Raw genomic sequence first — 14,272 nt, 5'->3', positions numbered from 1 at the left:
AAAAAAAAGGGGTGGATCCTTAAATTGGATCTAGAAAAAGCTTTTGATCGTGTTGATTGGGTCTTTCTTGAAAAGATTATAATTTGCAAAAAATTTGATTCTCGTTGGATCTCATTGATCTTGGGTTGTGCTAAGAACCCTAGATATTCAGTTTTCATTAATGGAAGACCAAGAAGAAGGATTTTTGCGTCAAGGGGATCCCTTGTCACCTTTCCTCTTCCTTTTGGTTAGTGAGGTTTTTGGAGCTCTCTTAGCTAAGCTTGACGAGAATGGATTGTTTGAAGGCTTTGTTGTGGGTAAAGACCAAATTCATGTTTCCATTCTTCAATTCACTGATGACACTCTTATTTTTTGCAAATATGATGATGGAATGTTGAATAAGCTAAGGCAAACTCTTGAGTTGTTTGAATGGTGCTCAGGACAGAAGATAAATTGGGAAAAATCTGCTTTGTGTGGAGTCAATGTGGAAGAAAACAAGCTGTTGTCCACAGCTTCTAGGCTGAATTGTAAGGTTGAACACTTGCCTTTTACTTATCTCGGTTTGCCATTAAGCGGGGGTATCGTAAACGTGTTTCATTTTAGCAACCGATGATTGATAAACTTCAACTTATCTAGGGGTGCATGTGCCACTTTGTGTAAGTTTGTTTTATCTAACCTTCCCACTTGCTATATGTATTTGTTCTTAATGCCAGAGAAAGTAATATCTATATTGGAGAGAATTACGAGGAACTTCTTTCGGAAAGGACATAAAGGAAGCAAGATTAATCATTTGGTGAAATGGAACATGGTCACAAAATCTCAGCTTGATGGAGGTCTTGACTTTGGGGCCTTAAAGCAAAGAATTTGACACTTTTTGCTAAATGGGAATGGAGATACTTCAATGAAGATAACTCCTTTTGGAGTCGGATTGGTACAAGCATACATGGAAAAAACACCTATAATTAGCACATGGCTAGAGAGTGTTGTTAGTTTGCAAAGCTCCTGGATTAGTAACTCTCGAACATGGTTGAAGGTGGATGCTTTGGCTTTATTTAAGCTTGGTAATGGTGCTAGAATTACTTTTTGTTTGGATCCTTGGGACCACTTGATACCTTTGAGTTTTTGTTACTCGAGACTTTATTGGGTTGCTCTCTTCCCAAGGGTTTAGTATCAGATCATTGGGATATGTCTTCCTCCTCATGGTCTATTGTATTTCGCTGGTTGCTAAAGGATGATGAGATCATTAAATTACAAAATTTACTCAATCAAATTTCAGATTTTTTTTTTTTGAAAGGAAACAAGCCTCTTTATTAATAAGGTGAAAAGAGACTAATGCTCAAAGTACAAGAGGGTTATACAAAGAGCAAGAGAAACTAAGGACCAGGAGGCGCACTGGGGTATCTCAACTAGGTTGACACCCTCTTAGCACCCTCATCATATCCATACAAAACTAACATAATGATAAAAGCAAAGGACAACCAAGGTCCCAAGACAATTCACTAACCGATACACATTAATACAAAAGAAGACTATGCCAAATAATATAAGATTGAGACAAAAACTACTAAAAATCTGGGAAGATGAAGGCCTGCCAGTTTAAACATAAATCTTGTATGGAGAAATCTTTGAAAGTCTTACATAAAGTGCACTAGGATGAAGCATTTCTTTGCTTGTAACATCTTTTTAGTGTGCTTGTTTGTATTGCACTTTATGTTCGTTTCCTTCTTGTCACTTGTAACATCTTTTCATTATCTTAATGAAGTGGATTGTTTCTTGTTAAAAAAAAAAAAAAAAATGAAGCATTTCTTCTCACTAATCCCTAAATCTTCAGTCAAATTTCAGATAGAAGGGTGTCTGAGAATTAAGATCGAAAATTGTGGTCGTTGGAAGCTTCCGGGAATTTTTTAGTTCAAATCTCTTTATGCACAGTTATCCCCCTCATCACCTCTAGATAAGTTGTTCTGTAAGGCTTTATGGAAAACAAAAAGCCCACGATGAGTCAACATCCTTGTATGAATCATGGTTTTTGGTTATTTAAATTGTTCCTTGGTCATGCAAAGAAAGTTACCTTCACATTGCTGTCTCCATCCCGTTTCCCTTTGTGCGAAGCGGCTGGTGAAGATCTACAACACCTTTTCTTTGATTGCATGTATACTGCTCGGTGTTGGTGGAGGCTCTTTTCTTATTTCAAAATTGCTTGGGTGTTTGGTGATGATTTTCGAGACAATGTTGGCATCTTCTAATTGGTCCAGCTTTGAAAGTAAACCCTTGGTTGATTTGGGCTAATGTGGTTAAGGCATTAGCTTGCTGAACTTTGGTATGAAAGAAATCAAAGGGTGTTTCAAGCCAAGCAAATGGGGTGGATGGATTGTTTTGAAGTAGCTCGTCTAAATGCTTCATCTTGGTGTCCTTTATCCGAGCCTTTTGAAGACTTCTCCATTCGAGACATTTGTTTAAACTAACATGCTTTTATTTTTCTAGCTTAAGTTTCTTTTCTCTTGCGGTGTATTGTTCTAGGTTGATTAATGTGTTATTGTGTTTTTGCTCCTACTATTCTTTGGAATTTTTGTTCATTACTTATCATTGGATATGACGATGATGCCAAGGGGGTGTCAACATAGTTGAGATTCCCAGGTGAACCTCCTGATCCTTGTCAAATTAAGATTTTTGATGCAAATTATAATCCTCAAATTGGTTAAATTTAAATCAAAAGATATAAGCCGGATAAATTTGGAATTTGATTTAATTTGAATCAAATTTCCTTCCCAAATGAAATTTCACCAAGTTTATCTTAGAATTTTATTCTAAATCTAAAACCAATGTTTGGATAGAACCTAATATTTACTTTGTATTAACTTTTGACATATTCCAAATTTTGTTCCAAATAATTTTAAAAAATGTAAAATCCAAATTCAAAACATCTAGAATTGATCTCAAATTAAGAAAATTTGTTACCTTTGTATTCAATCCTAGACAAAATTTGAGTGAAATTGAAAATTTAAAGGTACAACAAATAATGTTGGAAATTTTAAAATCAATTTTTGTTATTATTGAAAATTTTGATTGAAGTGTAACGGTAATTGTATAGTACATAAAAAAAGGACAAAGTAGCAAAATAAAGAATAAGCATACTAAACTTCAAAGCTCCACGTTAAATAATTTTGCACCCCAATTATTGATTATTTAACTCCACAAATGAATAACTCTCCAAACTAAAAAACTCTTGACTTGATAACTCAACTCACCGTGCCAGACACCTTCTTATTCGAACCTTTGATCATTCGTTATAATCTTCATTTGTTTTAAGTATTTCCTATATAAAAGCTTTGGGGAGAGAAAATTGGACAGTTGCTTGAGCAGAAACCCCACAATTAATCTTTGCAACTCACTGCCCCATTTATCCATTTTTTCCTTCCACATTATTTTGAATTTCAATTGATGAAACTCTAATTCCTCCGAGGATCAACTTTTGTCTATCCTAGTTGACGTACAGTTATCTATTTCTTTCAAATCTTTTAGGCAGAACTTTATTTTGTTGATCATGCTGGTCTGGCAATTACCATAGTTTATGAATCGAGTATATCTCTTCTGCTGTCCTGCAGGATGAGCCAACAATGTTCACTTTAAATGCTCACCTGCATACTTAGTTGCGGATTTGATTGATGCTTTTTGGCGTGAAACTTTTCCTTTCATATAATACTTGTATCTTACATAGAGTTTTTGCTAGGATCAAGGTTGCAAAGTGACCGAGTGCTGAGCCTAATTCCTCAATGGTCTCAAAGTGTAAGTTTTATCAAAAGAAACTCAGTGTGTGTGTGTGTGTGTATTTCTGCTAAACCCTTGTTTACTGGAAAACAGAACAGCAAGTGCTAATTTTATTACTTTCTTATATATGTCTCCTGCTGATGCTGATTTTTTTGGAGCATTAGTCTATTTTTATTTTTTCAATGGAAAGTTCCGTTTGCTGTTAAAAAACAATTTTTTTTTGCTTCCTTTTAAATTTGATTGGTAGGCAGTGCATGTTGACAAAATCCTAAAAGAAAACCTCAGTTCTTACTTCACACCCCCCCTCCCACCCAGTTTGTGTGTTGTGTTGCAATGAGGAGACAATAGTTCATGATGCTTCTCCTTTTTCATCCTTGTTTTGCAATTTTTTTCTTGTTTGTGTGAAAATTATGCAATATGTTCAAGTTGGTTTTGCTTATTTGTTGTTAGTAAGTCTGCAACAACTGTCAAAAGAATAACGGGTTGGTCGATTGTTTTCTAATTTCTCAGGTACAAGATTGGAAGTTCTTGATAGGACCGTTGATTGATAAGATGTTTGCAGAGCCATCTAATGCAATTCTCGTAAGATTCTTGAGTATGATAAACGAGCACTTGGTGAAAGCCACTGATGTGGTCCTAAAGCATATTTTGTCATATGTGAAAGGACAGAAAGAGTACGTAACCCCTTACAAGCCTTGATTCACACCCTTTAGTCTTCCATTAACGAAAATAGAAAATTTATCATCTGTTTTTTTTTAACAAGTGACCACTTTAATCGAAAAGATGAAAAGAGAGACTATTGCACAAAGAATACAAACTCCAAAAGGAATGAAAAAGAGGGAAGAAAAAGTAAAGAGAAATATAAAGATACCACAAACCTTAACAAATGTCAAACTTAATAACTTAACGAAGAACTGATACATTAATTTGATCAAGAGGTTTAACGTCGAGCTGCTATAGAAGTTGGGATAGGTTTTTGAAAGCTCTATCAAGTCTTAGCAAAGGAAATTTTTTATCAAGATATAGTTTATTTAATTTTACATTAATTTGATCAAGAGGTTTAACGTCAAGCTGCTATAGAAGTTGGGATAGGTTTTTGAAAGCTCTATCAAGTCTTAGCAAAGGAAATTTGTTATCAAGATATAGTTTATTTATTTATTAATTTTTTGGGAAAGGAAACAAGACTTTTCATTGAATAAATGAAAAGAGACTAATGCTCAAAATATAAGATACAATTAAACGTACATGTAATTTATGTCTGGGTGAAACCTTTATTCTTAAAAATCTCTAAGAAAAGATTCCGTTCGACAAGTTCTACATTTTTTAAATTACAAAATTTTCTCTTTCACAACCCATTGGGATGTGTTGCTTTTTGTATCGTTCTTTATCTTTAATTCATCTTCTCCCGTTTCTAATTTGAATTTTGGTTCAATAGGTGTTTCAGATACCTTGCACCCAAGTTTGTTATCCAAAGTAAATCAATAATATATTTTCTTTGAATCACGGAGATATCTTGTTTAGATCTCGCAAATTCTATTCCCAAGAATTACTTTAGTGTTCCTAGGTCCATGATTTGAAACGCACTTGCAAGTTTTTTTCTTCTATATAGTCAATTTTTTTGTGAGCGCCTGTAAGAATAATGTCATCTACAGATATAATCAAAATCGCAGTTTTGTTATTTGTAGAATGCTTTTGAAAAATGGTGTGTTCACCTTGACTTTGAAAAAACCTAATGCCTGTAACTACTTTTCCAAATTGTTCAAACCATGTTCTTGGAGATTGTTTGAGTCCTCGTATAAAATTTTTTTTAAGCATATATACTTTGTTCTTCCCAAGATTAATTTCAAAACCTTGTAAGCTCATAAACACTTCTTCTTCAAGGGCTGGGAAAGACATTTTTACATGCAGCTGGTGAATGAGCTAATCTAAAATTAGAGGTAAAGGTACTCTAATGGAATTAACTTTGGCAATAGGGAAAAAAATTTCTTGATAATCAATCCCAAAGGTGTGAGTGGATCTTGTTGCAACTAGTCTTCTTTATAATTTTCAATATTACTATCAACATTACATTTTATGGTAAAGAACCATTTACATCCATCGTTTTCTCATCTCTTGACAAATCGACAGTCATTCATGTACCATTATGTCTTAGAGAATTCTTCCTTTTCATGACAACTAGTCTCCAATTTGGATCATCCAAGACTTCTTGCATATTCCTTGGGACAAACAAGTTGTCTATCCTAGAGGTGAAAGCTTTATGGCTATTTGATAAATTTTGTACTATAGGGGCTGTTTGGGGGCTCGTAATGGGATGAGTTTGGACTGTAATGTAATCCAAAACCCATATTTGGATTGAGTGTTTTAGGCCCGATTCGTAATATTAAATTCATTCCGTTTTGACAGTTTTTAACCCAACCCTTTTTCCCATCGTTTTCACGTTTCACAATCTCATTTCCGTTCCGCCCTCGATTCCTCATGCATTCCAACACTCTTCTGATTTCCAGTAATTCTTATTACGTTCCAGCCTCCCAAACAGGTCAATGATATATGTAGTGCAAGTTTTAGTTTCTCAAAACAATAGAGATATCAACAAGTTTAGAGGTAACGGGCAAGACATTTTCAATGGTTAGGGAGATAACAAGTGAAATAAGAGTGGACGGTTGGGTACCTGAAGTGACGAAATTATACCTTAGAGTTTGAGATTGGGTTTGTGAGGATTCAACTATTTGGTCCTTGCTCATTTGATTTAGTATTCTTCTAGTCAGTATTGTTGAGGCGACCTCAGGCACTCGCCTATGGCGAGAGGCTAGGCGACGTGAGGCCTTAGCGCCTTGGTGGTATACAAGGCGAGTGCCTTGAACAGGACACTCGCGTTGTTGTGCCATACTTCGCTTTTTTGTGCCCTTTCCACAAATAGAGGCGAGCGCATATTCTTAATAATATGTTCTGCCCTTTCCAGAAGAAGATGCCCAACATGTTTTCTTTGACTGCCCTTTCTCTATAGGGATATGGATGGAAGTCTTTTTTTCTTTCATTTGGTCTGTGGTCCTTCCAAATGATTTGTAAAGCTGGCTTCACCTACTAATCGGTTGGACTCCTTTCAAAACTGACAAATAACGCCTCTAGTTAAGCATCATTTGTGCTGTTTTGTGGAAGATTTGGGATGAAAGAAATGCTAGAATCTTCCAAGATAAGGCTAAAACAACAAAGGACATTATTGATACCATCTTACCCAATGCTTTTTTTTGGTGCAAAGATTTACCGGCTATACACAATCACAAAAGATACCCCTTTGAAAGATTTACACCTTTTGCACTCCCTTTAAAAGGGTCTTTTTGTACACCCTATCATTGGGGTCCTCGTGTACCAATGGATACCATGAATTTCATTAAATCAATGAAAAAATAATACGCTCTGGTATCTTTTATTTAAAAAAAAAAAAACGACAAAGAATACTTCTGACATGAGAAATAAAAGAGTTGGGAGAAAAATACTGATGCAAAGATGAAGAATAAGTAGAGTCTAAATGCTTTGGGAAGAAGAAGCATGCGGAAAACGAAGAAGAAGATTAAGAAGTAGAAGAAAAAGAGTGACTAGAAGTAGAAGAAAAAGGGTTTGAAAGAATAAGAAGTAGAAGAGAGTGAAGAATAAAAAGTAGTAAAGTTATATTGCATTAAAATTGCATGCTGCATGCAGTCATGAGCCATGACAGATGGCATTTTTCTTCTAGTAAATTGAGTTGCTAGATGTATCTTTCTCCATGACTGACAGATGGCTTCTTCAAAGCTTCATTTCTTCAATTTTTAGGCATAGGCGGAAAACCATCTATGTACACTATTACAAAATATACTCGCAACCTTCTTTTTATCCTGGAATATAATTACTATTTTCTAATCTTATTTAAACCTAAGATAAGATATTTTATTCAGATTTTTATCTTCTCAAAATTGACTTTTTATTATTTGTTACCTATAAAATAGTTATATATAACATTTATTTAGTGTTCTATTAAGTGCACCTTACTTCACTCCGGCGATGCTTTTTCATCACCTCTCGCCTTAAGGCGATTGGGAGACTTGTCGCCTAGAGTGCGCGCTTTGGAAACACTGCTTCTAGTACAAAACTTAAACTCATGATTTAGCTTAGTAAGATTATTTGTAGTAATTCTCTCTGATTTAAAAATTTATATATTTGGCATTGAAGAACCAGCAATATTAGGGCAAACAATATTTATAAGTGGGACAAATCCATCCAAAACATTATCATCCTCCAAATTTGATTTAAGGTTCATCCCTTACAGTTAATTTTGGTTTTTGGAAAAAAAAAAATTCTCACATCACTTTTTCTTTTTAGTTTGAGAATCAAAACATTTATCTCTCATTTGGCTAGAAGCATAGCCCAAAAGATACATTTTATGGCCTGATGGTCTAATTTCAATAGATAAGAACTAGAAAGATGCACCTAACTAGTACACCCAAAATCTTTGATAGGTAAATTATAAATTAGAGTACGAACATGTAGTTGGAAAAAAAAAAAAAAAAACTTTCAAAACAGCAATTGGAGTTCTAAAATCTAAAACTTTAGAAGGCATTTGATTTATTAGATAGACTCCTGAAGACTTCCCAAGTACTTAGGATTGTTCATAGAAAACATTATGGCCTGAGCAACATTTTGCAAATGCCTATTTTTATGTTTATCAATACCATTTTTTAAAGGGTGTCCTGGCAAGTGGATTGGAGAACAATCCTTTTATTTCTTAAAAAACTCACAAAATATTCATTGAAATATTAATACCTATTTTTTTTTTTTTGAAACCTGAGTTTCAATCATATTTTAAAAACATTTAAATGCCCCATGACAAGTGAGTGTGATCATCAGTTAAAGTCACAAACAAACGTTTTTCACGATGTGTTACAACTTTAGAGGGACCACAAATATCGTTGTGAATTAAGTAAAATGGAGGAGAGATGGTTTTTCGTGAGTATGCAATTTTCACAATAAAAATGAGAACAATCAACTCCTTTAAAGAGATTGGGAAATAGATATTTGAGATAGAAAAGACTTGTATATGTATTTTTATACTAATATATTTTGAGTATGAAATAAAATCAACCTGTTGAGTATAGTCATGAAGTATCGAGTAAAGTTAATATATTTTCTTTGGGCAGGATAGATGATTGCTTCGACACTAAACGGGAGAGCCAAGACGAAGATATCTATCCGAGTGTGCAACATTATCTCTTTGAGCGCCTTTGTCCACTACTCGTTATTAGGATGCTTCCCCTTGAAGTTTTTAATGACCTGAGTATGTCGGCCATGTATGGTCAGCTTCCTAACCGAGCAGTTTTGCATGGTATATTCTTGTATTTATGTTGGTTCTTTTCTCTATTCCTGTGTGTACTAGTTGGGTTTATTGGTTCTTCATTAAATGTTTATTGTCGTAGAAATGGGAGGAATAGAAATATTAATCTCCTTTTTCTCTTATTTAATATGGGCAGATTAGGTCTTCTTATACAGGAGAAAGACTTTTTACAAATATGGAAAGAATATTGAATATGGAAAGAATAAAGACAATAAAGGAAAAAATAAACATAAAAACAATAAAGGAAAAAATATTCATATACAAATATAGAAATTCCAACACTCCTCCTCAAGCTGGTTTGAAGATGTCTTCCATAGCTAGCTTGTCAATCAATCTGTCAAATTGTTTTTTTTTGGAAGGCCTTTAGTTAACACATCAGTAATTTGCTCTGATGTAGGAAGATAAGGAATACATATTGTTCTTGCTTCAATTTTTTCTTTAATAAAATGCTTATCAACCTCAATATGTTTGGTTCTATTATGTAGAACTAGATTATGGGCAATAGAAATTGCAATTTTTATTGTCACAATAAATCCGTATAGGCATAGTCAAAGAAATCTTCAACTCTTCAAGTATCCTTTTGATCCATATGCTCTCACAAATTCCATGAGCCAAGGCTTTAAATTCTGCTTCAGCACTACTTCTGGCCGTCACATTTTGTTTTTTACTCCTCCAAGTAATCAAATTTCCTCCAACGAAGGAACAATAACCAGAGGTAGATCTTCTATCTGTAGTACTTCCAGTCCAATCTGCGTTAGTATAGACTTCTATTTGGAAGTGATTATTCATTTTGAATAATATACATTTTCCTGGAAACCCTTTCAGATATCTCAAAATTTTGTAGGTTGCTTCAAAATGAGTCGGTTCAGGAGCATGCATAAATTGACTAACCATGCTCATAACAAATGTAATATCAGGACGTGTATGAGATAGATAAATTAATCTACCAACAAGTCTCTGATATCGTTCTTTGTCCTTTATTACTTCTGCTTTTACTGCTAGAAGCTTTATATTAGGTTCAATAGGAGTTTTTGCAACTTTGCAACCAAGCAAGCCTGTTTCTTTAAGTAAGTCAAGGACATACTTTCTTTGGTTAACAAAGATTCTCTTTTTTTGATCTTGCAAATTCCATTCCTAGGAAATATTTCAACGTTCAGTCCTTAATTTGAAATTCACAAGCCAGTTTTTTCTTGAGATCAGTTAAGCATGCTTCATCATCAATCGTGAGAATAATATCATCAACATAAACAATCAAAATTGAGATTTTATTATTCTCTGAATGTTTATGAAATAATGTATGATCTGCCTGACTTTGAAGAAATCCATAACTGGACGCAACTTTTCCAAAATGTTCAAACCAAGCTCTTGGGGACTATTTAAGACCATAGAGAGATTTTTTTAATTTGCAGATTTTACTACAGTCAAGCTCTTTCTCAAAACCTGGTGGTAAGCATATAAAGACCTCTTCCTCAAGTTCGCCATTCAAAAAACGTTTTTCACATCAAGTTTGTAAAGCGACCAATCTAAATTAACTGCAAGAGACAAAAGAACTCTAATAGAGTTAATTTTTGCAATAGGGGAAAATGTTTTCTGATAATCAATTCCATATGTCTAAGTGAAACCTTGAGCTACCAGTTTGGCCTTGTATCTTTCAACACTACTATCAACATGACATTTTATGGTAAACACCCATTTACACCCCACTGGTTGCTTATTCTTAGGTAATTCTACTATTTCCCAAGTTCCATTTTATTAGAGCATTCATCTCCTCCATAACTGCTAATTTCTAATTTGGATCATCAAAAGCCTCATGTATATTCTTTGGGACAAACAAGTCATCAATCCTGGATGTGAAAGATCTATGACTATTTGACAATTTTTGATATGACATAAAGTTTGCAATAGGATGTTTGGTAAAACTGCGAATACCATTTCTAAGGCCAATGGGAACATTGAGATCAGACACTACTGGAAAAGTACTTTAAGTAGTTGAAGGAGTAGTGATAGAAGAAGAATTAACATCGAGATCAGACACTACTGGAAAAGTACTTTGAGTAGTTGAAGGAGTAGGAATAGAAGATGAATTACCAGTTTCAGTCGTCGAGGTCTCAGATTGGTCGTGTGAAGGACCAACTATCTTGTCTTGGTTCCCTTGATTGAATTTTCTAGTATAAAACTTAAACTCAGGCACTTGATCAATCTAATAATTTTGTAGTATTTTTCCCCTTGATTGAGAAGTTTCTACACTTGGCATCATAGATCTAGTGACATCTATATGATTAGGACTGGAAAAAGGAATACAAACATCTTAAAAATTTTCTTCCAAATTTGGCTTCTTCTCCTGAAGAGAATTTTGGGGAAAATAGGGTTGATTTTCTAAAAAAGACACATCCATACTCACAGATAGTTTTTTTGTCAAAAGGATCAAAATATTTATGGCCTTTTTTATTTAAAGAGTAACCCACAAAAATGCATTTAACAGTCCTATGATCAAGTTTGGACCGGAATTGATAAGATATGTGAATATACGTAGTAACCCAAAAACTTTGAGGGGTAATTTAGAATATATGCGGGATGTTAGAAATTATTTTTTAAGGCAGTTGATGAGAGTCTTAAAATTCAAGATCTTACTAGGCATTCTATTTATTAGGTAGGTAGCTGTAAGAATTGCGTTCCCCCATAGATATTTTGGAACTTGCATAGAAAGCATTATAGCATGTGCCACTTCAAGTAAATGCCTATTTTTTCTTTCAACAATCCCATTTTGTTGGGGAGTATCTCGACATGTAGATTGATGAAGGATGCCTTTGTTTTTCAAAAATTCACCAAAAAACTCATTAAAGTACTCGGTTCCATTATCAGAGTGGAATGCAGATTTTGGTTGAAATTGAGTTTCAATCATATTGTAAAAATGTTTAAAATGTCTTTCACCTTAGATTTTTTCTGTATTAAATAAACCCAAGATAAACGAGTACGACCATCCATAAAGGTAACAAACCATCTTTTTCCACAATGAGTCGTAATTTTAGAAGGACCCCTAACATATGTATGAACTAAATAAAAAGGTTTTGAAGCCTTGTAAGGTTTTGGAAAATAGGATCAATGATCTTTGCGAAAATGCAATTTTCAAAATCAAGAGATGAACAATCAATTCTCTTAAATAAATCTGGAAATATATTTCAGATAAGGAAAACTGGGATTCCCTAGTCTATGATGCCAGAGTATAATGTGTTCTTTAATAGAAAGAGAACTGATACTATAAGACCTTGAGTTATTTTATTGCTAAAAGAACCTTCATCAAGGTAGTAGAGACCATCAAGCATCCTAGCACTCCCAATCATCCTCCCTGAATCCTGATCCTGAAAAATACAATGAGATTTAAAGAATGTAACACAGCAATTAGAATACTTGGAAAGTTTACAAATGGATAAAAGATTACAGACTAATTTTGGAACATGTAAGACAGACTGGAGAGAAATATTTTCAGTCAATTTAATAGTTCTGTTTCCTGCAATAGAAGAACTACTGTCGGCAATTCTAATTTTCTCATTGCAATATAATGGAGAGTACAAATTAAAAGAAGACGAAAAACTAGTCATGTGATCTGAAGCTCTGGAATCAATAATCCACGGAGATGAATTACCACACAAGAATGTCTTGGGATCTGTGTGAGTCAAAGAAACACATGAATTATTAGATGAAAAATTGGTGGTTGACAGTTGTAGGATTTGATGAATTTGCTCTCGTAACATGGTAGAAGATTTAGCAAATAGTAGAAATCTACCCAAAAAATAAAGAGTTTTTTAAAACCAAATCCAATAGAAACAACCCAAACCAGGAGTGAACCAAACCAGAATTTGAACCAACAAAAAATAAACCAGTAAACCAAGCCAGACCAAATGCAGAACCAAATCAGATGTTGAACCAATTGTTGGAAGAGGAACAGGCTAGTGCACTGGGCGGCGGCTAACAGCATAGAATTGGCAACCTGAACGAAACACAACCCAACGACGGAATGGACAACGACAATGCTCGGACAGGACTCAACCCGACGATGATCAGTGGCGCTTGAGCAATGGTCGAAAGTGCGAACGAGCACTAACAGTGGTGGACTAACGCGTGAAAGGCAACACACGATTGGTGGGAGGAGGCTGCACGTCGTGATCCGAGGGAAAGAAGGAACTTTTTTTTTTTATTTAGGTTTAAAAGAAAAAAAAATTAGGGTTTTTAAGATTTTCCTTGGTCTGATGCCATGTAGAAATTGGAGGAATAGAAATATTAATCTCTTTTTTCTTTTATTCAATATGTGCATATTAGGTCTTCTTATATAGGAGAAAGACCTTTTACAAATATGGAAAGAATAAAGACAATAAAGGAAAAAATATTCATATACAAATATAGATATTCCAACAATTGTTTACCCATTCATTATTTATTCATTATGTTTACTAAAATTCCAAATAATTTTCTAGATGATTCTTAGTCTGATGTGGTCTATTAGATACAATTTTTTGAACTTTGGTTTGTCTTTGATAGAGTTGAGAATTTGGTTTCGGCATCAGTTGGGAGTCCTCCAATATTAACGATTGAATATCCTTCAAACTTGGTCATAATTCTCAGCGGGCTTCATTTTGGAAATGCCATCTTGGATAAGGTCCAAAAGCGTCACTTGTCCTCAGAAAGGGGTTATTTTTTGAGGGTAGGCTGACTCTTATTTAGTTTGTGTTTAGGATTTCTTTGTCAGTTGGGTAAGAGTTTGGTGACGATTGTGGAAGATTTTTTGTTGGAGGGTGCAGAGGAGGGTGGATGTCAGATTTTATTATTTGGGAAGTGATGTTAGATCAACCTTGGAGAGCTAGGATATGCAATTTGAAACTTTGTAACGTGGTCCTATTGCTTGAGTGGGTGTCGCATTTCCTATTGGATCCAAACAACACTCAATGGCATGAGGTCCTTGTCAGTAAACACATCTCTCAGTCTTTTGAGTAAGCCTTATTTAGGATTTAAAGGCATATTCTTAGATCCTAGAAAGCCATTTTTTCTGGGCGTTCCCTTCTTCTCCAAGTCTGAAATGCTTTGTTGAGATGTCTCAGACATATTTGGGAGGATAGGTGGCTGGTTGATGGCCCCTTTACTTTTTTGTTCCTTCTTCTATACTGCCACTCT

At 34.4% G+C, this 14,272-nt stretch overlaps 1 protein-coding gene across 4 annotated transcripts in view; it reads left to right on the top strand.

Annotated features, from left to right (window-relative positions):
• Window positions 1-14,272, top strand: part of LOC120073376 — a 75,065-nt gene that overhangs the window by 40,949 nt on the left and 19,844 nt on the right. For all 4 annotated transcript variants that reach the window (XM_039026200.1, XM_039026198.1, XM_039026197.1 and 1 more), the window contains exons 14-16: window positions 3,707-3,762; window positions 4,255-4,418; window positions 8,913-9,097. In XM_039026200.1, the coding sequence (XP_038882128.1) occupies window positions 3,707-3,762; window positions 4,255-4,418; window positions 8,913-9,097 (405 nt within the window). The remainder of the gene's footprint in view (window positions 1-3,706; window positions 3,763-4,254; window positions 4,419-8,912; window positions 9,098-14,272) is intronic.

This window comes from Benincasa hispida, chromosome 3 (genome assembly GCF_009727055.1).
Source record: "Benincasa hispida cultivar B227 chromosome 3, ASM972705v1, whole genome shotgun sequence".
In the NCBI taxonomy this organism is placed as follows: domain Eukaryota; kingdom Viridiplantae; phylum Streptophyta; class Magnoliopsida; order Cucurbitales; family Cucurbitaceae; genus Benincasa; species Benincasa hispida.
This window is presented reverse-complemented; position numbering and strand designations above follow the sequence as displayed.